The sequence below is a fragment of the Rana temporaria genome, chromosome 5 (assembly GCF_905171775.1).
Source record: "Rana temporaria chromosome 5, aRanTem1.1, whole genome shotgun sequence".
Taxonomy (NCBI): domain Eukaryota; kingdom Metazoa; phylum Chordata; class Amphibia; order Anura; family Ranidae; genus Rana; species Rana temporaria.
The window spans coordinates 5972495-5996090 of NC_053493.1; the positions used below are offsets into that span (position 1 = coordinate 5972495).

The following is a 23596-nucleotide window of genomic DNA, read 5'->3' on the forward strand; positions in this document are numbered from 1 at the left end:
TGGCTTATTTGCTGCCCTTCTTGACACCAGGCCATCCTCCAAAATCTTCCCGAGCAAGCTCTGCACTGGTGGTGCCCCGATCCCGAAGCTGAATCAGTTGTCGGAGACGGTCCTGGTGCTTGCTGGCCTTTCTTGGGCCCCCTAAAGCCTTCTTCACAAATGTGGTGGAAATGTTTTTTTCATGGGATTAAGTTATTTTCATGGCAAAGAGGGACTTTGCAATTAATTGCAATTCATCTGATTACTGTTCATAACATTCTGGAGTATATGCAAATTGCCATCATAAAAACTGAGGCAGCAGACTTTGTGAAAATTTATATTTCTGTCAGTCATTCTTAAAACTTTTGGCCACGGCTGTAGATACTCAAGTTGTCTTCCACCAAAAAGGACTTTGGATGTGAAAAATATCATCAACAGGACAGAGGCATTGTTGGGCCTGCGAAAGAAGATTCACTAAGGCCCAGATTCTTGTAGATCGGAGTAAAACTGGGCGGGCGTAACGTATCTGATTTACGTTACGCCGTCACAGGTTTTTCAGGCAAGTGCTTTATTCACAAAGCACTTGCGTGTAAAGTTGCGGCGGCGTAACATAAATCACCCGGCGGAATTCAAATTCGGCAGGTAGGGGGCGTGTAGCATTTAAATGAAGCGCGTTCCCACGTCGAACGAACTGCGCATGCGCCGTCCGTAAAATATCCCAGGGTGCATTGCTCCAAATGACGTTGCAAGGACGTCATTGGTTTCGACGTGAACGTAAATGGCGTCCAGCCCCATTCACGGACGACTTGCCCAAACGACGTAACTTTTCAAATTTCGACGCGGGAATGACGGCCATACTTAACATTGGTTGCGCCTCATATACCCAGGGGCAACTTTACGCCGGGACAAGCCTAACGCAAACGTCGTAACTTTACTGCGTCGGCCGCGCGTACGTTCGGGAATTCGCGTATCTAGCTAATTTGCATACTCGACGGGGAAAACGACGGAAACGCCACCGAGCGGACAAAAAAAAATTGCATTTAACCACTTGACCACTGGGCACGTAAACCCACTTAATAACCAGACCAATTTTCAGCTTTCTGTGCTCTCACAATTTGAATGACAATTACTCATACAACATTGTACCCAAATGAAATTTTCGTCCTTTTTTTCACACAAATAGAGCCTTCTTTTGGTGGTATTTAATCACCGTTGGGTTTTTTATTTTTGCGCTATAAGAGAAAAAAGACTGAAAATTCTGTAAAAAAAAAAAAAAAATTCTTTGTTTCTGTTATAAAATTTGGCAAATTTAGTATTTTTTCTTCATTCTTTTGCATAAATGTGAAAGATGAAGTTACGCCGAGTAAATAGATACCCAACATGTCACCCTTCAAAATTGCACACGCTCGTGGAATGGCTCCAAACTTGGCTACTTAAAAATCCCCATAGACGACGTTGCAGTATTGTGGGGTATTGCGGAGTATTGTGGGGTATTGCAGGGTATTGCGGGGTATTGCGGGGTATTGTGGGGGAATGTGGGGTATTGCGGAGTATTGCGGGGCATTGCGGAGTATTGCGGGGCATTGCGGAGTATTGCGGGGCATTGCAGAGTATTTTGGGGCATTGCAGAGTATGGGGGCATTGCAGAGTATGGGGGCATTGCAGAGTATGGGGGCATTGCAGAGTATGGGGGCATTGCAGAGTATGGGGGCATTGCAGAGTATGGGGGCATTGCAGAGTATGAGGGCATTGCAGAGTATGGGGGCATTGCAGAGTATGGGGGCATTGCAGAGTATTGCACAGGGAGGGATGGATGGCTGGATCTGTGACTGCATGTGTCACAGATCCAGCCCGCAGCAGCAGCAGCAGCTGCTGCTGCTTCCGCTCTCTCCCCTCTCCTCTCTCACACTGTAGAGAGGAGAGGAGAGGGAGGAACCGGCGTCATCACATGACGCCGGTTTGTTTACTAGTGATCGCTCCGTCATTGGACGGAGCGATCACGTGGTAAACCGCCGCTATCAGCGGCGATTTACCGCGATCCGTGATCAGCCGGGTCCGGAGATTCCCGTGTGCGCACCCCACAGGGCGCGCGGGAGCGTGATTTTGGGAGGACGTACATTGACGCCCTCCCAGAGTTAAGCAACCGCCTTGTAGACGTATTTCGTCTATAGGGCGGTTGTTAAGTGGTTAAGATCCGACGGCGTAAGAGACTTACGCCTGTCGGATCTAATGGATATCTATGCGTAACTGATTCTAAGAATCAGTCGCATAGATACGACGGCCCAGATTAGGACTTACGACGGCGTACATGGCGCTGCGCCATCGTAAGCCCTTTGAGAATCTGGGCCTAAGTCGGCAAACCATCTTCTCCTACGTCCAACCAGGCTGCATTCAACACAGAGTCCTCAAAGCAATTTCAAACTTCCAAAAGACACTGACCTCTAAGATTAACCACTTCAATACCGGGCTTTTATACCACCTCCATACCGGCCCTATTCTGGCACTTCTCTCCTACATGTAAAAATCATCATTCTTTTGCTAGAAAATTACGCAGAACCCCCAAACATTATATATGTTTTTTTTAGCAGACACCCTAGGGAATAAAACGACGGTCATTGTAACGTTTTATCTTGCACGGTATTTGCGCAATAATTTTTCAAACACTGTTTTTTTGGAAAAAAAATTGTTTCATGAATTAAAAAAATAACAAACCAGTAAAGTTAGCCCAATTTTTTTGTATTATGTGAAAGATTATGTTACACCGAGTAAATGAATACCTAACATGTCACGCTTTAATAATGCACACACTCTTGGAAACTTTGGTACTTAAAAATCTCCATAGGCAACGCTTTAATTTATTTTTACAGGTTATCAGTTTAGATTTACAGAGGAGATCTAGTGCTAGATTTGTTGCTGGCACTCTAACGCACGCGGCGATACCTCACATATGTGGTTTAAACATTGTTTACATATGTCGGCGGGACTTACGTGTGCGTTCGCATCTGCACGCTACCGGGGACAGGGGCGTTTTAATTTTATTTTTTAATCTTTTATTTATTTTTTGACTTTTTTTTTTTTACACTTTTTTTCAAAAAAATGTTTTCACTTTTATTCCTATTCCAAGGAATGTAAACATCCCTTGTAATAGGAAATGTGTGTGACAGGTCCTCTTTATGGAGAGATGCGGGGTCAATAAGACCCCACATCTCTCCTCCAGGCTGGAAACCATGAGATCGGTAAAAAAAAAATTCACTGATCTCATGAATAGTTGCTTACAGCCGCAATCGCGGCTTTGTTTACTTACAGGGACCCGGGCGTGACGTCATCACATCGCGCCCGGGTCCTCCGGCGGTCATAGAGATGACTGGTGACCATCTGGTCACCAGTCATCTCTATGCTTCCTGCCGACACCGGACGATTCGTTCTCCGGGCCCCCGAAGGCACGGGAGAGCCCGGAGAAGCACCGGATGGCGGCGGGAGGGGGGGATGTCCCCTCCCGCCGCCTGTAAGAACGATCAAGCGGTGGAACCGCCGCTATGATCGTTCTTATGTCGTGCAGAATCGCTGGCTGAACAAGACGATATCTGGATGATGCCTCTGGCTGCAGGCATCATTCAGATATTCACCCGCAAAGCCCAGGACGTCATTTGACGTCCACCCAGGATGGGAGATCCCATCTGTGGACGTCAAATGACAATGGGCCGGTGTTGAAGTGGTTAAGAAGGTTAACACAGATATGTATCCATTATCTAGCAGGGCTCTAACATACTTCAGTTCCACATGGAAGACCAACTCCTGTCATTACAACGGGTCTACTAACATGTCCAATTAAACACAATTAAGTTTATCATGTGATATATTTTACATCAGTATATATTTGCCAACAACATGTATGGTCACTTGGCTATGACAAAGCACCGATGATGGTGTGAAACGCGTCAGTATCTTCCCTGCTTCTGCTGTTACATGAATGTTGATGATTTTACAATAAAGGCTTTTTATTGGAGTGCGGCTGTCCAGATTTTGCTTTTTCTTTTTTTTTTTTTTTTTTAGTTTTAAACGATTTTTATTGAAAATAAAATGAGGTACAATACAGCATAAACAATGCAGAAATACAATGCCTCAAAAGAAAATATTAAACATTCCCTTTACGTGGGTCAGTCCATTAGAAGCATACCGAGGTAAAAATAAAGTACACTGCAAAATATATTTGGTACACTATATACAGTGTGTAGAGATATGAAAACCATAGACCTAGCCTCTGGATTTGCTTTTTCATTATCATGTGCTGAGCCAGCACCTGCTACTTGCACATTGAGGAGGGCGTCACTCTCAGTTCATCACCTGGAGCAGTTTAATCTCTCTCTTGACATGTGCATCGACAGCTCCAGACTATAATGCATGAACAGGATGATCTGTAAAACAGAATGTGCTGCAATAACCTCCAATTTATTGGCCTCCTTATCAACACTTGTGGCCATGGCCATGTCTCTCTTGCCTTTGCGTTAAATCAAACATGTCCCATGGCCTTAAAGCTACCATCTGCTGGACCTACACCATACAGTTTTTTTGCGAATATACTTAACTATTAAGACTAAGGTGTGATCCTGAGACTCGAGAAGAAAATGAGGTGTGATCTGTAGACTCAAGAGAGGAAAATGCAATATAGCACTCTGTGAGGATACAGTAGCAGTGCTTGCAGATTTTTCAGCAAAAATCTGGCACCAACAAGCTAGAAATTGCCTGCATAATATTCACATACAAAATTCCATAATGTGCCCAGCTAGGCTGTGTGTAGTGAATGTAGATCACACACATTTATTCATCTCTCTGAGGATGTGACCCAGTGGATAAACAGAGATACAGAGCTGGGGTTAGGTGATATGAATGCTCCTCTAGGTACTTTAATACTTTTCTTACCCAATGCCCTACTCCACCCCTTACCCACTACACTGTGTCTCAAAAGCAGTATTGCTTGCTTGATGTTTCCTGTACCCTGACACCTCGTTTGACATGCCCATGACATTATTCACTAGCAGACTGTGGGGTTGATTTACTAAACGCAAATAGACTGTGCACTTTGCAAAGTGCAGTGGCACCCTGCAAGTGCAGTTGCTCCAAAGCTTAGTAAATGAGCAGAAGCTCTGCTGACTTCCATCATCCAATCATGTGCGAGCAAAAATGCTGTTATTTTTTTTCCTTGTACGGGATTGGGTATTCTTTGCAAAGTGAAGCTTTAACTCATTTACTAAGCTCTGGAGCATCTGCACTGGCAAAGTGCAATCTCACTTTGCAAAGTACACAGTCTATTTGCCTTTAGTAAATCAACACCTGTGTCTCTTGCCAATGCATACCGTTCATGTGATTTGTCCCAGAATGTTCTCCCTGCTGCTGTTTTTCTCCTTTTAATGGGACTCCACTATCAGACCATATTGCCCCCAATGCTTCTATAAGAACTGTGCACTCCTTTCCCTAATTTTAATTCAGAGATGTGTTTATTACCTATAAACCTGCCAGTAAATCTCCTGATGGATGAAATCCCAGCATCTTTTATCAAGAGAACATCGCCTTTTGGTCTATAGGAGGCTTTCTGCTTTTCTGACACCTACAATATCCTGTATAGCTCAACTATTGGATGCCAATATCTGCTTTATCCCACTGTTTAGCAAAGGATCAATTAAAGAATTATATGCTACATACCAAAAGGATCTGACCTCTAAGCTACTGGAGGTGTTAACACTGCTTTTGACATCTTTACACTACCTGATTCTATCAAAGAGGCTTTTGTAGCACCTACCCCGATTTTCCGGGAGTCTAGTGGTGACTACTGGGGGTAGGTATGGTTGATATACATTCTCAGGGTGCAGGTTTGCAGGCATGGTGGGTGATGAACAAGAAAGAAGCTGGGCACCAGTCAGTTTTATGCATTCAACAAGGAGAAGTTTATTTCCCTATTCTAGGGACAAGGGCGCTACACTTTGATAATTCTAATTTCGGGCGGATAGTGTAAGTGTCAGTATCTGTGTGTTTTAGGTAGGATATTGAAGTAACAATCATGCAATAATAACTATATGTGTCTATTTATCCTTTACTGTAACTTATAGCATATATATAACTATTGCATCTGTATTACTATATATATGACCCTTGTTTGCTAATATATAAGACCAGAGTGTATATTAGGCTTATGGCTATAATGCTAGTTATAAAAAGACAGAAGCATTACTAGTTCAACATATGTTTATTTCCTTCAAAGTAGGAACATCACATTCTAACAGAAAATGTCTATGGCCTAACAAACAATACTGGCAAATAAGATAGAAAATATACTCAACACTTGGTCTTCCCTGGCTGAGCTCACGATGTAAAAAGAGGTAGGCCTTGGCCACATATCTTAGACCCAAAGATGGCCACCAGGCTTCCATGAGGCCTAGTCCATGTGGTTTCAGCATAGGCCTTCAGACAACAGAACCACAACCTCACACTGCAAGCTTGCTCCCAAGAGAATAGAGAGAGCTCTCTTTCAAACACTCCTTTTTACAAAACTCACTCATTACTCATTCACACTACCTCCCATTGCCCATTGTTCGTGATTGTCATGCTATACCTAGCCTCTGGGGGGCGATATTGTCCATATAATCTCCAACAGATTGCTAATCCTTTCATCATTGCACCTATGTTGATGGTCACACCTCTCTATTGTCTGGCAAGGGGCTAATGAAAGACTTTTCTCAGACATTTCGGAGTCGGGTGTATCAGCTTACATTCCTGCAGGGGGCTTATTTGACCGTTGGGACTGGAAACAGACTATGTTCAAAACTCAGCTATTATTTCCTTGCAACAGATATACAATAATTATTTTATAGTGTGTGCCTATGGTATCCTTGCAAAAAATAAAAATGGTACACAGACAATATTTAGCTGAAAGAAGCATATGCCCGGCTGTGCTGCTATACAAAGTCTGTGTATGAAGATGAAGCTTTCATAATGTAGGACAGTCAGAGTGCCATTTCACTTGCACTTGTCTTTATGATCTCTCTGCAATAAAAATCTTTAGACGGTGATTGTAGATCCATGGTGTGCTGGCGAATATGTACACAGTTTTTTTTGTTTCCAGGATCCAGCTGGTGATTGCTTCAGCACCCACAATTAATGAGCCTTGTTTTCTAGCAATGTGTGCTATAGGAATATAGACAAGAGTGCCATTTCAGACAGCTCTTCTGACTCTGGGGTTGATTTACTAAAGGCAAATCAATAGTTGCACTCAGCAAGTGCAGTTTTTCCAAACCTTAATAAATGAGGTAAAGCAAAGAATACCCGATCACATGCAAGGAAAATAAGAAAAGCATTTTTGCTTGCACATGATTGGATGATAAAAACCAGGAGAGCTTCTACTAATTTACTAAGCTCTGGAGCAACTGCACAGTTTATTTGCCTTTAGTAAGTCAACCTCTTTGTCTTTAGTAAATCAATCCTAACCCCAAGGACTAGCAGGAAGCAAGGCGTAGCACGGGGCAGCCGATTCAGAGCAAAACCCGCTCAACTTGTAGATACCTTCGGTGGATACCAGCAGGATCAATTACACCTTCAGTCCCACCATTTATCAGGCAAAAACATTTCAGTTCTTTTTGCTTTTTTGTGGTGGGTCAAAGTATTGGCACACATTTAGGGTTCATGCACACTGCTGCTCCTTAACTGATGTTTTTTGGGGCTTTGGGCATTTTCTGATTAAGCCCCCTATAATAAAAGCCCATGTGTCCATGCAGATAGGCTTCTAGAGCAGTTCAGGAGCAGCAGCGTTTAGAGGCAGTTAAAGCCCCCCTCCTGAACGTAGAATAATCGCGTTCAGGAGAGGAGCTTTTGGGCATAGAAATCGCCAAACGCACCTAAACGCGTCTAAATGCCCCCCCAACTTTAGGCACATTTAGCACTTGGATGTTTAATAATTTCAATGGCCAGAATAAAATACAACTCTGGCCAATGAAATAAATAAATACAATAATGACAAATGTACCTGATCATGTCTAAACACATGTCTAAACATGTCTGACTTAGGTGTTTTTACTGATTTTTTTTTTTACTATTTTGGGATGGTTTTCTTTTGATAATAATACAGGCCAAGTTGTAATTCACCTGCATACACTGAGTAGTTGAAAAGATATGTAATACCTGTAAGATATGGACAGTTTCACTACCACGTGCAAAAGTTTCAAAACTGCGTTCAAGAAGGTTTGTTTTACCTTGATCGTTAAGGGGTTAAGGTACATGTGTAGCGCCCTGCCCCTATTAAGTAGGCGCTATATGTAAATTTAGAGTTATCTGAGCTGTAGTTAGCGCAGAGGGATTGTGTTAAATTGATGGTTTCTGTTCAAGTTCAGCTGTGTTGTGCATTTTTCCACTTGACCGTGGGTGTCGCTGTCATTTTAGGTCAAGGTTGGAAATACATGGATGGATGTATTGAGTGTTCTTTCCCCAGAAACAACCCAGTGGCAGTGTTCCTGTCGCTTAGCATTCTGGGAGAGAGCACTTAAGGGACAGACACCATTTTTCTGGAGTTATGACCGGATGGCCCTCGTGGCCTAAGGTATGCCGTAGCAGTTCTTCTGCCTCTGGGCCTGCTGGCCCGAGGCTTCATTACTGAGAGTAGGCCCTGGGGTGGTCCTGTGCTGTCTTGCCTGTGGGGAGAAGCTGAGCAATTGGAGATACCAGGGGAGGACTTTTCTCAGAGAGGACAGAGCAAAGAGGCTGGTATCTCAGGAAGAGCCTGGAGACCCAGTTGGACAACGCATCCTGGCCGTTCTGCCTCACAGTATCGCCAGATGGCTGAAAGAAACTGGTACTGCGTAGCTGTTTTTTTTTTATTTGCAAAAGTTGTGTGGTTGAACAGTCCTGTGGCAGAGGATTGTACAACAACTCTACTATATCCATCAAGTCTGTGGCAGAGACTTTGACTGAGCGACGCACCGACTGTTAGGTCAGTGAGAGAGGCCTATCCGGGGGTTGCTAGATCCAGTGCGGAAACTGTTTGTCCTCTGGATTCAAGAGAGTACCCGTGATCCGCAAAGCAAGGTATCTGAATCTCCCCTAACCCTCCATCCCTCTATCTGAAGTTTGTTAATAAAAGCATTAGAAAAAGCGACTAAGTGTTTGGTGCAGACATTTGTGGTCAACTCTCCAATGTGGATCCCTAGTGCTGATGGTGAACAGTGAGGTAACGGCAGGCCCAAATTTAATCCAGCAGCTCCTACGGGGGTATCGCTACACATGGATGTGATAGAATATTTTATTCAAGTTATTTTCTATTATTTTCTTTTTTTATAGTTTGTATGATAATAAACTGACAGACAGTTCCTGCATCCACCTGGCATCTGGAATAAGAAATAACCGGACACTGAGGAAGCTTAACTTGTATAAGAACAATCTGAAGGGTCCTCATTTCAGTGATCTGATGACAGCTCTGACCACAAGCCAGATAGAGGAATTACTGTGAGTATAACACAACTGATTGGTTTTTCTTTATTGACAACACGCAACATAGTAATAAAGCATAAGTAGCACATTTACTACTTCGCATTGGTCTTTTCTCTGTATCCTGCCCCCAGCACACACATTGGTCTCTCCCTGTATACTGGCCCCAGCACACACATTGGTCTTTCCCTGTATCTGCCACCAGCACACACATTGATCTTTCCACGTTTCCTGCCCCCAGCACACACATCGGTCTCTCCCTGTATCCTGGCCCCAGCACACACATTGGTCTCTCCCTGTATCCTGGCCCCAGCACACACTTTGGTCTATCTCTGTATCTGCCCCCAGCACACACATTGGTCTCTCCCTTTATCTGCCCCCAGCACACACATTGGTCTCTCCCTGTGTCCTGCCCCTCAGAACACACATTGGTCTGTCTGCCCACTGCCTAGGCCGCAGCATCGGCTCGCACTCCTCTGACCGCCCGGGCCACTGCATCTAGATGAATGCCATGGTCCCAAGAGCCCGACTCCTCCCCAACACAGGCCATTTATCACCTCCCCCAACATTCTGTTCTCTCCCTCCAGCCGGCTACATACTTGTAGTCCACGACAATCAGGCCCCATTGTAAACCTGGGCTCCCCTAGACTACATGCCCTATGATCCACCGCTCTTTTGTAAATTCTTACTCACTCTGCATTCAGGATGTGACAAAGCAGAGTCCAGGCTGAGCACTAGGTGAAGCAGCCTCACTGTGGCAGATGTTGTAAAGTGTCCCCTGACACCGCAGGCAATTTAGCCAGCTCCTGGCTACATCCTCAGCCAGTCTGAAGTCTTTGGTCCTCCAAATAATTATGAACTTCACAAAGTACTATTTAACCAGTAGTTAATAATAAAACTGACACAGAAATGATAAAATCGTCAACCATAACTTAGATTTAACAAGTAATTGCATACTGGATTTTGTTTGAGCCATTTATATACATTTTCAGTTTGCTTACAGGCCAGGGCTATTGCCGCTGCCCACCCAGTGGTGTCAGAGGGCAAGTCAAGATCACCCCCTACCCAATGGGTGGGAGTGGGATCTGGCATGGAGTTCTGCCTCTGGATTGTAGGAATCAATTCATCAGAGCTTTCTCCCAGAATGTCATAAGTAAGTCTCTTAGGAGGGTTTATTTTCTGCCTCAGTCTTATGGGTGAGAAATCTTCAGACACAGGAATAGAGTCTATGTCCAGGTTCTCAGCACCAATGGGATTAAAGGGTTCCAATGAAGCATCAGCAGAATCAAACTCAGGGAGGGGAAGATCTGCAATTTCAGTATTGTCAGGTGTGTGTGCGTGACTTTCACGAAGTTCCTCATCTGATATTGGAACTCCAACTTCAGGGGCGCAGTCTGGTTCAGGTAGTAGTAGGTCTTCATCGTTGAAGCTGATCAAATCTCCAAAACCCCCTTTTAGTGGACGGACTAATGTTTTCGGTCTTAACTTCACTAACCCTTTCAGGCAGAGAAATCTCCACCCCTGGACTTGCAGATGTCTTGTATCTTTAGCAAGCTCAAGTAAAGGGGCCCAATGTAATCTTTGGTTAATGACATCAAAACAGTGCAATAGTGGTTGTTAATTTCTCCTTATAGGGCTTTAGTGAGAAAGGCACAGTAAGGGTGTCTGCATGCAGTGTCTTTGGGTATAAAGAGGGTTAGCTTCCACCCGCTCACCAATCCAGGCATTACCAGGCTCTTTGGAACGGTGGGAAGATCCTGAAGCAGGTTCTTGCAGATGCTGTGATCAGGCATGGGTACTTGGCCGCACACCCTTCAGCGTCGTAGCTGGAACTGTGATGCAGGTGAAGATGATGACCTCCCAACTGTTGCCAGGCTGACTGGAGACTGCCAATGACAGATGCGTCCACACTCGCCTGCCGGAGACTCTTTGCAGCCTAGGCCACAGCACTGTCTCGCACTCCTTCTAACGTCCGGGTCACTGCGTCCAGATGTAAGGTGTGGTCCCAAGAGCCCTACTCCTCCCCAACAGGCTATTTATCAGCTCTCCCAGCATTCTGTTCTCTCTCTCCAGCCGGCTGGAACTTGTAGTCCACAGCGATCAGTCCCCATTGTCCATCTGGGCTCCCTGGACTACATGTCCCAAGATCCTTCGCTCTTCTCTAAGCTCTCGCTCTGCATTCAGGATGTGACAAAGCACAGTCCAGGCCGAGCACTAGGGGAAACAGCCTCACTGTGGCAGATGTTGTAAAGTATCCTCTGATGCCGCAGGCAATTTAGCCAGCTCCTGGCTACTAATACAAGAAATGGGTTTTGATGGCTCACTCATGTTTTCTTTAAAAATGGTACATACTGTATATTACCAATTCTTCAATTGGGGGTGGGGGGGGGGGGCGGTGTATTGGGTGGCAAGCTTTTGAGCACAACTGTATTTAGCAGACCAAAATGGAGCAAATAAGAGAGGTCCCTTGTTAGGGATTTTTGTTTATTTTAAAGTAATTTTTGGTTATCATTCTTCTCTTCTTCTACAGTTTGACTTATAATAAACTAACAGACCGTTCCTGTACCCACCTGGCATTGGGAATACGAAATAACCAAAACCTGAGGAAACTGGATCTCTCTGAAAACAATCTGAAGGGCCCTCATTTAGGTGACCTCATGACAGCTCTGGCCACAAGCCAGATAGAGGAATTACTGTGAGTAAAAAAGACTGAAAATTAAGTTCTTGTATGTTTTTACACCCAAATCATATAAAAATATTATTAACCTCTTGAGCCCCGGGAGAATTTGCCCCCTTCCTGTTCAGGCCCTTTTTTGCGATACGGCACCGGGTCGCTTTAACTGACAATTGCGCGGCCATGCGATGTTGTACCCAAACAAAATTGACGTCTTTTTTTCCCACAAATAGAGCTTTCTTTTGGTATTTGAAGCGCCCATTTTGAAAAAACACGATTTTTTTACTTTTTGCTATAATAAATATCATAAAATAAAAAATATTTCTCAGTTTAGGCCGATATGTATTCTTTTACATATTTTTGTGAAAAAATCGCAATAAGCGAATATTGATTGGTTTGCGCAAAAGTTATAGCGTCTACAAAATAGGAGATAGATTTATGACTTGACTTACTAGTAATGTCGGGATTTTTATCAGGACTGCGACATTGCAGCGGACAGATTGCACACTTTTTTGGGACCATTGACGTTTACACAGCGATCAGAGCTAAAAATAGCCACTGTTACTGTATAAATGTCACCGGCAGGGAAGGGGTTAACACTAGGGGGCGATCAAGGGGTTAATTGTGTTCCCTCAGTGTATGTTCTAACTGTGGGGGGATGGGACTGACTGGGGGGAGGAGACTGATCGCTGTTCCTATATTCTAGGAACAGATGATCTGCCTGTACTCCCCTGACAGAATAGGGAATTGTGTGTTCACACACACAAATCCCTGCTCTGGCTCTGTCAAGAGATTGCGGGTGCTCGTCGGACATTGCGGCCACCGGGCACACGCATCGGCTCCTACCCCTTAAAGCCGCCACAGTACAGCTATGGCGATTTACGCAGGGGAGCCAACCTGCTGCCGTATAATGCGATGGCTGGTCGGCAAGTGGTTAATGTATGATATAGTGATCGGTTTGGATCACAATTCTTCGTTACTTCTCCCATTTGTGCTGCCTTCAGGAAAACCTTATATTCTATTAAAGTACATCTCTAGACCAAGTGTTTTTTTGTTTTTTTTTGTATAGAGTGGTGATGGGTTTGAACTCCTGTCAGTTGTCTATCGCTGTCTGTATCTCTGCTAATGATATTCATTCTCTTCATTCTGATGATCATCACACTTAGGCATGAGCCGATGTTCGCCCATTCGCCGAATTTAGAACATCGTGGGGCATTTGCGGGAAATTTGAGTGCTTGCGGAACACCCCATAATGAACGGCGAGACTGTCAATGCACTGCGAGATCGCAGTGCATCGACTGCTGCTGATTGGCCAAAGCATGCACCTGACCTGCATGCTTTGGCCAATCACAGCGCGCTCTGCTGTGAGAGCCATGATTGGCCAAAGGCAGGGTGCTTACATAGTGGCCGTACATAGTGTAATGAATGAGAGCAGCAAAAGGACATTTGTAAAGGAAAAAATGTCATTTAAAACTGCTCGTGGCTGCAATGTATTGCTGATCCCAGGAATATAGATAAAAAATCATTAAATAAAATGGCAGCCAAAATAAAAATAAATAGGGCACAGGGGTCCCCCTAAAACCCATACCAAGCCCTTCAGGTCTGGTACGGATATTAAGGGGAACCCTGCGCCAAAAAAAAAAAGAGTCAAAGTAAAACTGACAGGAGACAGTTTGGGACTTTATTATAAAAAAATGTCCGGCAATGTCAATATATTTTCCATCACAGCGTCCGACGACCCAAAAAGCCCCCCCAAAAACGGAAACGTCACATGACGTCCGAAGGGGGCGGGTCACTTGCTTATATCACCGGGTGGCCCCACCCTCAGCTATATAACAGATGCCAAAGCAAAAAGGATGCAGTCGGCGGGTGCCTCCCATCGAGGCAGAGTTTTTTTCTTTATCGTACATCACGGGACACAGAGCGGCATATTCATTACTATGTGGGTTATATGGAGTACCTTCAGGTGATGGACACTGGCAATCTCAAACAGGAAGTCCCCTCCCTATATAACCCCCTCCCATAGGAGGAGTACCTCAGTTTTTTCGCCAGTGTCTTAGGTGTTGGTCATGGAATAGCTTTGCCTCCACATCCTTGGGATCAAGGCAGGCTAACCGGATCTGTCCAAAGTGCCTCAGTGCCAAAGTGGACAGTACCCGGGCCCCCAAGCCGGGGGTTTTGCCTATAACGCTTCTCTCTTTAGAGAGCTGGACCCTGGGCCCAGGACTTGGAGCCTTTTTTGTTAAAGTGCCTAAAGTAACCTGTTTGCCAGGGTGCTGTATAGGTCCAGGACAGTGGGTTCCTTCCAGGACCCCAGGGTCTGAAGGTCTAGTACGCTACCCACGGAGATGGGTGAAGATTGGACCGCTTGCTGTGCAAGGTCCTGCGGCATGGAGCAGGTAAGAGGGGGGGCCTGCGGGACTTGGTTCGACAGCGGGCCCTCCAGGGATCTATGGGGAGGTTAGCCTGTGTATGCTCTGGCATTGGCAGTTGGGGCCACTATGTCTAAGAAAGACAGGATGGTCTGGGTATTTTACCCCCCAAATATTGGATTCCCTGGTCTGTTTGCAGGTAACCATCTGGCTGCGCGCTAGGTGGGTAAAGGAGGGCTATGGCCCTATACATTTCCCAGAACTTAGGTCTTAACCTACCAAGAGTTCCTACCTGGCTGGGTGTCAGGCCGCAGGCAGCTGAAGGTCTATGCCGCTCTGTGTCCGGTAAAGGGATGCTTTAGAATGCTCTCCTCTGGGCTGTAGCATGTACCCTGCATAGCAGGACTCCTGGTGTCTTCCAGCATGGCCCCCCCCGATAGCGGGCGCGCGCGCGTGCGCGCGCACGAGAATATAGCAAAATTTCGCGCCATTTCGGAGGGGGGGGCGGGGACGTCAGGTTCATAGGAGGAAGGGGCATCCCTTCCTCTGTGATGTACAGCTCATTCAGTCTGAGACTTGGAACAAGGAGGACACAGAGCGGCAGCGCTGCGGCTGAGGAACAGTGACACCCGGTGGCGCAAGCGAGTATTGCAGTTCTGGAATTCAGAACTAGCTTAATTTTGTCCAGCCTAAAAAATCCTTATGGCAGCAGGTGGATACTAGCAATTTTTTCTGTGGGGGACAGTGTGCTTTAAAAAAAAAAAAAAAGAGAGAGAATATATATATATAATAATTGAAAAAAAAAAAAAAAAAAAAAAAACATTTTTCTTTTGAAAAAAAAAAAAAAAGGAAAAGGAAAAAGGCACTGACTGGATTCCCCACCAGGTTTTTGGTCATCAGTAGTACTGTTGTTCCCTAAACCACATATATTATCTCCTGATTACAACAGTTGGTTGTTGTATATGGGGGTACCTCAGTATTGTACCATGGCTCCCAAAGGCTCGGGATCAAAAGGGGCAAAAGGGGTCAAAAAACCAAAGGGTTCCCCCTCGGATTCTGAGGATACGAGTCAAGCTATGCCGGTACTCTCCCCACCTGTCAACCCAGTGGTGGGTGCCTTGGTTGAGCCAGTAGGGGGGTCTGGTGCTGAGGCTGGCCCAGATCCACCCAACCCTGTGTTTATCACAGAGGAGATGCTAGCCGTCTCCCTAGGAGGGCTAGAGGAAAGATTGGCAGCTATGATCACCAGATCCATGCCAGGCAAGAAGCGGACTAGATCCCCTTCGCCTAAGGGTGTATCCTCGGATAATGAGGTTCGTTCCCCGGAGGAGTTAGAAGATCAGGAGAATCAATTGGACCAGAACCTAGAGGGTTCAGACATTGAGGAATCTACTGTAGAGGAACCATTTTCAGCCTCCCAAGCGGAGAGTTTATGGATACAGTATTTGACAGACATGGTCCGTTCGGCCTTTAAGATGCCCTTACCAGAGCCTCAGCTTCCGGAGGTTTCCTCTTTGGGATCCTTAAAAGCGCCCTTGAGCAACGCAGTTTTTCCGGTCCATCCTCTGTTAGAGGACTTAATCTTCCAGGATTGGGTACGGCCGGACAGAATTTTTCTGCCGCCTAAAAGATTTTCTATTATCTACCCTATGGAGGAGAAATTTGCCAAAAAATGGGCGCTCCCAGCCGTGGACGCAGCCATCTCCTGTGTGAATAAATCATTAACTTGCCCGGTGGAAAACATACAAATGTTTAAAGACCCGGTGGATAAACGTTTAGAATCACTTTTGAAAGCCTCCTTTGCTACGGCAGGAGCAGTGGTACAGCCAGCGGTGGCTGCTATCGGGGTCTGTCAGGCTTTAAAGGACCAGACAAAACAGATGCTTAAGGACATTCCTGCCCAGCAGGCAGAGGAGTTATCTGATATTCCCAGAGCTTTGTGCTTTGCGGTAGATGCTATAAAGGACTCCATCCAACAGGCGTCTCGTCTATCTCTATGTTTGGTGCATATGAGGAGGCTCTTATGGTTAAAGAACTGGGCGGCCGAACCACCATGCAAGAAACTGCTGGCGGGGTTCCCCTTCCATGGAGGGCGACTCTTCGGAGAAGATCTGGATAAATACATTCAGACTATTTCAAGTGGCAAAAGTACCCTTCTACCAGTAAAAAAGAAGTTCCGGGGGCCCGCCTTTAAAAGGCAGCTTTCCCCTATGCCGAGTACCTCAAATTCCAGGCAGTATCGACGGCCTCCTGCGCGATCCAACTTTAACAATAAGTCGCAGGGACAGGCCCCTGGGGGCAAGAAGCCATGGTTTCGCAAACCAACAAAGCCAGCCCCTAAGTCTGCTTTATGAAGGGGCGCCCCCACTCACTCGAGTGGGGGGAAGGCTTCGTCTCTTTGCAGAGGTTTGGGAAGCCAACATCCCCGACAAATGGGTCCAGTCATCTGTGGCCACAGGCTACAGATTAGAGTTTCAAAAGTTTCCTCCGCCTCATTTCCAGGAATCAAGGGTTCCGAACGATCCAGCAAAAAAGGCCTTGCTACTAGCGGCATTGGATCGTCTGCTTCGTCAGGGCGTGATAGTAGAGGTACCAGCCCAAGAGAAGGGGCTAGGTTTCTACTCCAATCTGTTTGTCATACCAAAACCCAACGGCGATGTCAGACCCATTTTGGACCTAAAGAGTCTAAACGTTCACCTAAAGGTCCAGTCATTTCGGATGGAATCCGTTCGGTCAGCAGCCGCCTCGCTCCAGAAGGACGACTTTCTGGCGTCTATAGACATAAAAGACGCTTACCTTCATATACCGATCTTTCAGCCACATCAAAGATTTTTACGCTTTTTGGCCCAGCGTCACTTCCAATTTGTGGCGCTCCCTTTCGGGCTGGCTACGGCCCCCCGGTTATTCACGAAGGTCCTGGCTCCAATTCTAGCCAATCTAAGAATCCAAGGGGTCACGGTCCTAGCATACTTGGACGACCTCTTAATCATAGATCACTCGGCTCCTTGCTTGGAGCGAGCAGTAGCCCTCACGGTTCAGTACCTGGAGAGGTTCGGTTGGATCCTAAACCGAGAAAAATCAGCATTTCAACCCTCAAAACAGTTGGAATATCTCGGCATGAGGTTAGACACGGCTCAGCAGAAGGTATTTTTGCCCCTGGTAAAGGTCAAAGCTATCAAAGAATTGATTCGATTGGTTCTAAGCAAAAGAGAGCCAACCGTTCGCCTATGTATGCGTTTACTAGGCAAGCTAGTGGCCACGTTCGAGGCGGTACCTTACGCACAGAGCCATACTCGCGTCCTACAGGCAGCCATTCTAACAGCTTGGAACAAGAAGGCCCAGGCCTTGGAGTTTCCTTTAACTCTATCATCAAGAGTCCGGCAAAGTCTGGGCTGGTGGTTAAACCCTCAGAATCTGCTAAAGGGAAAATCTTTCTCCCCCATAGCCTGGAAGATAGTGACCACAGATGCCAGCCTGAAAGACTCGGGAGCGGTCTTGGATGGTAGCACTCGCCAAGGTACTTGGGCAGAGGCGGACAAGCAGCTGCCCATCAATATCCTGGAGCTCAGAGCTGCTCGGCTAGCCCTCGAGGCTTGGACAACCAAATTGCAGGGGTCCCCGGTGAGGATACAATCAGACAATGCCACAGCTGTGGCATATATATAAACCACCAAGGGGGAACCAGGAGTCGCGCCGCTCAAAGAGAAGTGAGCTTAATTTTTTTATGGGCAGAAGCTTATGTACCCTGCATATCGGCAATATTCATTCCCGGAGTGGACAACCTGCAGGCGGACTTCCTAAGTCGCCAAACTCTGTCGCCAGGGGAATGGTCTTTACATCCCCAGGTCTTTCGGACAATCTGTCAGAAGTGGGGTGTGCCAGACGTGGATATCATGGCATCAAGGTTCAACAAGAAACTAGACGGGTTCATATCCCGGACAAGGGATCCGATGGCCTGCGGAACCGATGCGTTGGTGTGCCCTTGGCATCAGTTCAAACTTCTGTATGCCTTTCCCCCGCTACAGTTACTACCCCGCCTGTTGCGCAGGATCAGGGTGGAGCACAAACCAGTCATCCTGGTAGCTCCAGCATGGCCCAGGAGGGCATGGTACTCACTAATCCTAAAGATGGCAGTGGGAGACCCTTGGACGCTTCCTCTACGACCAGACCTACTCTCACAAGGCCCGATCCTCCACCCTGCATTACGGCGTCTAAATTTGACGGCCTGGCGGCTGAATCCCTGAGTCTCAGGGGTAGAGGGCTGTCTAGGCAGGTAACCTCTACCCTGATCAGGGCTAGAAAGCCGGTCTCCAGGGTGATTTATTACAGGATCTGGAAGACCTACGTAGGCTGGTGTGAGTCCAAGAAATGGCTTTCCCGCAAGTATACCATTGATCGAGTGTTTAAGCTAGGAGTGGATAAAGGCCTGGCATTAAACACAATCAAAGGACAGATGTCAGCTTTGTCAGTGTGGTTTCAGCGGCCGCTGGCCACCCACTCGCTGGTTAAGACCTTCATGCAGGGGGTCTTGTGTATTAATCCTCCAGTTAAATCCCCGCTTTGTCCGTGGGATTAAAATCAGGTTCTGTCAAGTTTACAGAAACAACCTTTTGAGCCACTCACTCGCTGGTTAAGACCTGCTTGCGGGGGGTCTTGCGTATTAATCCTCCAGTTAAATCCCCGCTTTGTCCGTGGGATTTAAATCGTGTTCTGTCAAGTGTACAGAAACAACATTTTGAGCTGTTGGCTTAAATTCTTTTGGTTTCACTGACAAGGAAGTCAGTATTTTTGGTCGCCATAGTTTCCGCCAGAAGAGTATCGGAGCTGGCAACCTTATCCTATAAGGAACCATATCTTATTTTGCATAAGGACAGGGTCGTTTTCCGCCCTCATCCTTCCTTCCTACCAAAGGTTATATCCAGCTGTCATCTAAACCAGGATTTGGTATTACCATCCTTCTTTCCTGAACCTACTTCCAGAAAGGAAGGGTTGCTGCATACCTTGGATATTGTCAGGGCCATGAAGGCCTATCTTAAAGCTACAGAGAAGATTTGAAAGACAGAGGTGTTGTTCCTTTTGCCAGATGGGCCCAAGAGAGGGCAGGCAGCTGCAAAATCCACCATCTCGAGGTGGATTAAACAGTTAAACACTCAGGCCTACGGCTTGAAGAGGTTGACTCCTCCTTTGTCAGTAAAGACTCATTCTACCAGGGCCATGGGCGCCTCCTGGGCAGCACACCATCAGATCTCTATGGCTCAAGTTTGCAAGGCGGCAACCTGGTCTTCAGTCCACACGTTTAAAAAATTTTTACCAGGTGGACGTGGAATGCTGATACAGCCTTTGAGCAGGCGGTGCTGCAGGCTGCGATTTAAGACCCTCAGAATCGGGGGCACCCTTGAGTTAAAATTTAAATTTAAATTTAATTTTTCTCGACTAAGTTGGATTTATTATTATTATTTGAGTATATCTCTAAATTAAATCCTGTTGTCTTGGGAAGATGTCTCCCTCCCCTCATTAAAGCATTGCTTTGGGACATCCCACATAGTAATGAATATGCCGCTCTGTGTCCCGTGATGTACGATAAAGAAAAAGGGATTTTTAAATACAGCTTACCTGTAAAATCCTTTTCTTGGAGTACATCACGGGACACAGAGCTCCCACCCCTCTTATGGGGACCATTTTGGGAGGCATACTGCTTGCTACAAAACTGAGGTACTCCTCCTATGGGAGGGGGTTATATAGGGAGGGGACTTCCTGTTTGAGATTGCCAGTGTCCATCACCTGAAGGTACTCCATATAACCCACATAGTAATGAATATGCCGCTCTGTGTCCCGTGATGTACTCCAAGAAAAGGATTTTACAGGTAAGCTGTATTTAAAAATCCCTTTTTTCCTCGGATGGTCGGACGCTGTGATTGAAGATGGATGGACATCGCAGGACATTTTTTTTATTTATTTTTTTAATAAAGGAATTTTCCCAAACGGTCTCCTGTCATTTTTTCTTTTTTGACACTTTTTTTTGTGAATGAGTAGGGGTACAATGTACCTGATACCCATTCACATAGAGGGGGAGGGATCTGGGGGTCCCCTTTTTAAAGGGGGCTTCCAGATTCCGATAAGACCCCCACAACCACTGGGCAAGGGTTGTGGGGATGAGGCCCCCAAAACACCCTCCCCATGTTGAAGGCATGTGGCCTGGTACGGTTCAGAAGGGGGGCCCTCTCTCGCCCCCCTTTTCCTGCGGCCTGCCAGGTTGCGTGCTCGGATAAGGGTCTGGTATGGATTTTGGGGGGACCCCCACGCCATTTTTTTTATTTTAACACAGGGTTCCCCTTAAAATCCATTGCAGACCTGAAGGGCCTAGTATGGATTTTGGGGGGGACCCCCAAGCAATTTAAAAATAAAAATAAAATCAGGGCCTGGTAATGGACTGGGGGGGGCCCACATCATTTTTTTCAATGATTTGTTATGAATATTCGCGGGACCCGACAATACATTACAGCCGTGAGCAATTTTAATGACATTTTTTCCTTTAGAAATTTAATTTTGCTGTGGTACTGTTCTCAACACGGAAAAGATGAGCTACTTTACAGGCATACTAAGGACACCCCCCAGGCACGATATTTAAAGGAATATTTCACTTTTATTGTTTTACTTTATACATTAAAATCACTTTTTGCATTGACACATGTCCCCATGGGCAGGATTCAGGTCCCCAAACACTTTCTATTTCAATAACTTGCATATAAGCCTTTCAAAAGCGCTCTTTTGATTTTTTTCACGTTCACGTCCCATAGACTTTAACGGTGTTCGCACTAATTTTTTGCATGTTTACAAGTTCTGCTGCGAACCGAACGGCTGCGTGGGCTCATCTCTAATCACACTACAAATAATTGGTGGGAAACCCTTCTTTTCTCTCAGTGGTCAATGATCATCTCCCAGTTGGTCTCTAATACCCTAAGGGGGATGGGGCCAAACCTAGACTTATAAGTCAATTACCCTGGTTGGTCAATGTGACAATCCAAGAGAAGTGTGGTTCTGTGTTGTACTTATAAAGGTAAGAAATTATTTAGAAGTACTAATTCTTCATATTTGTCTCCATAGACTACAGGATGTGGGTCTGACTTATGAATACGCCCCATTCCTGGTGTCACTGAGTAATTGTACAACTCTAACAGTCCTGGATCTTAAATATAATCACCTCACTGATGCCAGTGCTGAATACATAGAGGACCTCATACTGACATCAACCAGACTAAAGGAGATCAGGTCAGTATTTATTTGTGGAAACAAGAAAAAAAAAATCTCCTGCGCACAAATTTGTCAAAACCAGTGAAAGGTATTAAGCATAACTTCACGGCACCATGATATAGCCTCAAGCCTTGCTGCCCACGTGGACTGGGGACGTCCTGAAGCCACTACAAATGAACAAAAGAGGGCGCACCAGCCTAGTACATTATACCTCAATGTTCATTAAGAAATAATCGTCATAAATCATACTCACAGACATGAAATAAAATCGCTCATCGAGCTGCTTGAACATAGCCCTGTAATCCTAGGTACAACAAACTCACCCTGGAGAAGGGCTATGTTCAAGTAGCTCCTTGTGAGTATGATTTAGGCTCCATGCACACAAAAACCGCTGGATAAAAACGCTGATAATAGCACTTTTATGCCAGCTTGTAGTAGAGTTTTAGTAGCTTTTGGAAGCTTTTCGGAGCGTCTAGGACCATTAGCGTTTTATTCGTGTTTTTACAATTCATGAACAAAAAAAAATGCTTGGAAAAAGCAGAAGAAAGGCATTTTAGTAACCTTTAGAAGCCTTTAGGAGCGTTTAACATTTTTTTTCTGCTGGGAAAACGCTCCCAAAAACTCAAAAAAAAAAACATATTTTTTTCCTGCTCCTAAACACTGAGGGCCAGATTCTCAAAAGAGATATGACGGCATATCTGGAGATACGCCGTCGTATCTCTGAGTCTGGCCGGTCGTATCTATGCGCCTGATTCTTAGAATCAGTTACGCATAGATTTCCCTTAGATCCGACTGGCGTAAGTCTCTTACGCCGTCAGATCGTAACTGCACATTTACGCTGGCCGCTAGGGGCGTGTACGCTGATTTACGCTTAGAAATATGAAAAATCAGCTAGATACGCAAATTCACGAACGTACGCCCGGCCGACGCAGTACAGATACCCCGTTTACGTTAGGCTTTTCCCAGCGTAAAGTTACCACTGCTATATGGTGGCGTAAGTGCGGCGTACCAATGTTAAGTATAGCCGTCGTTCCCGCGTTGAATTTTGAATTTTTTACGTAGTTTGCGTTACTCGTCCGTGAATGGGGTTGGACGTAATTTACGTCCACATCAAAACCAATACGTCCTTGCGGCATATTAGGAGCAATGCACACTGGGAAATTCCACGGACGGCGCGAATGCGCCGTTCGGGAAAAACATCAATCACGTCGGGTCACAGTACATTAACATAAAACACGCCCCCCTGTCCCACATTTGAATTAGGCGGGCTTTGAGAATACAGCAAGTGCTTTGAGAATACAGCAAAGTATTGTGTATTGGCACATAGGATAACACTATTATCTTCTAGAACAGTGATCCTGAAACTGTGTGCCGTGGGATTTGCAGGTGTGCCGTGGGAGTTTTAAAAAATATTTAAAATTGCTAGCGTTTTGTTCCAAAAGTTAGAAAAGTAACATATATAAAAACGCAATCTCTGTCTAAATTTTTTGGGGGGCGAAAACAAACAGAAACCCCCCCCCCCCATCAAACGAAGCCACTGTGCCATCAATTGCCGCCACTGTGCTCATCAAACGCTGCCACTGCCCATCAATTGCCACCACTCTGCCCATCAATTGCTGCCACTCTGCACATCAATTGCTGCCAGTGTGCCCATCAATTGCTGCTACTGTGCCCCATCAATTGCCGCTACTGTGCCCCATCAAATGCTGCTAGTGTGCATTCCCTGCCTGCCCGGCACTTACCTGTCTCGGTGGGGAAGCGGGTCATGGCGGCGGTGTCCTCTATGCTCCTCAATGTCTTCTCCCGTTCTCTCTTCCTGTCCTCTGCTATCATTGGACGCCAGAGTGTTTCA

At 45.8% G+C, this 23596-nt stretch overlaps 1 protein-coding gene across 1 annotated transcript in view; it reads left to right on the forward strand.

Moving 5' to 3' along the window:
- LOC120939757 (NACHT, LRR and PYD domains-containing protein 3-like) overlaps positions 1-23596 on the forward strand; it is a 220999-nt gene that overhangs the window by 118250 nt on the left and 79153 nt on the right. Inside the window, exons 13-15 of the mRNA XM_040352092.1 lie at positions 9301-9465; positions 11978-12142; positions 21598-21762. Coding sequence (XP_040208026.1) covers positions 9301-9465; positions 11978-12142; positions 21598-21762 — 495 coding nt within the window. The remainder of the gene's footprint in view (positions 1-9300; positions 9466-11977; positions 12143-21597; positions 21763-23596) is intronic.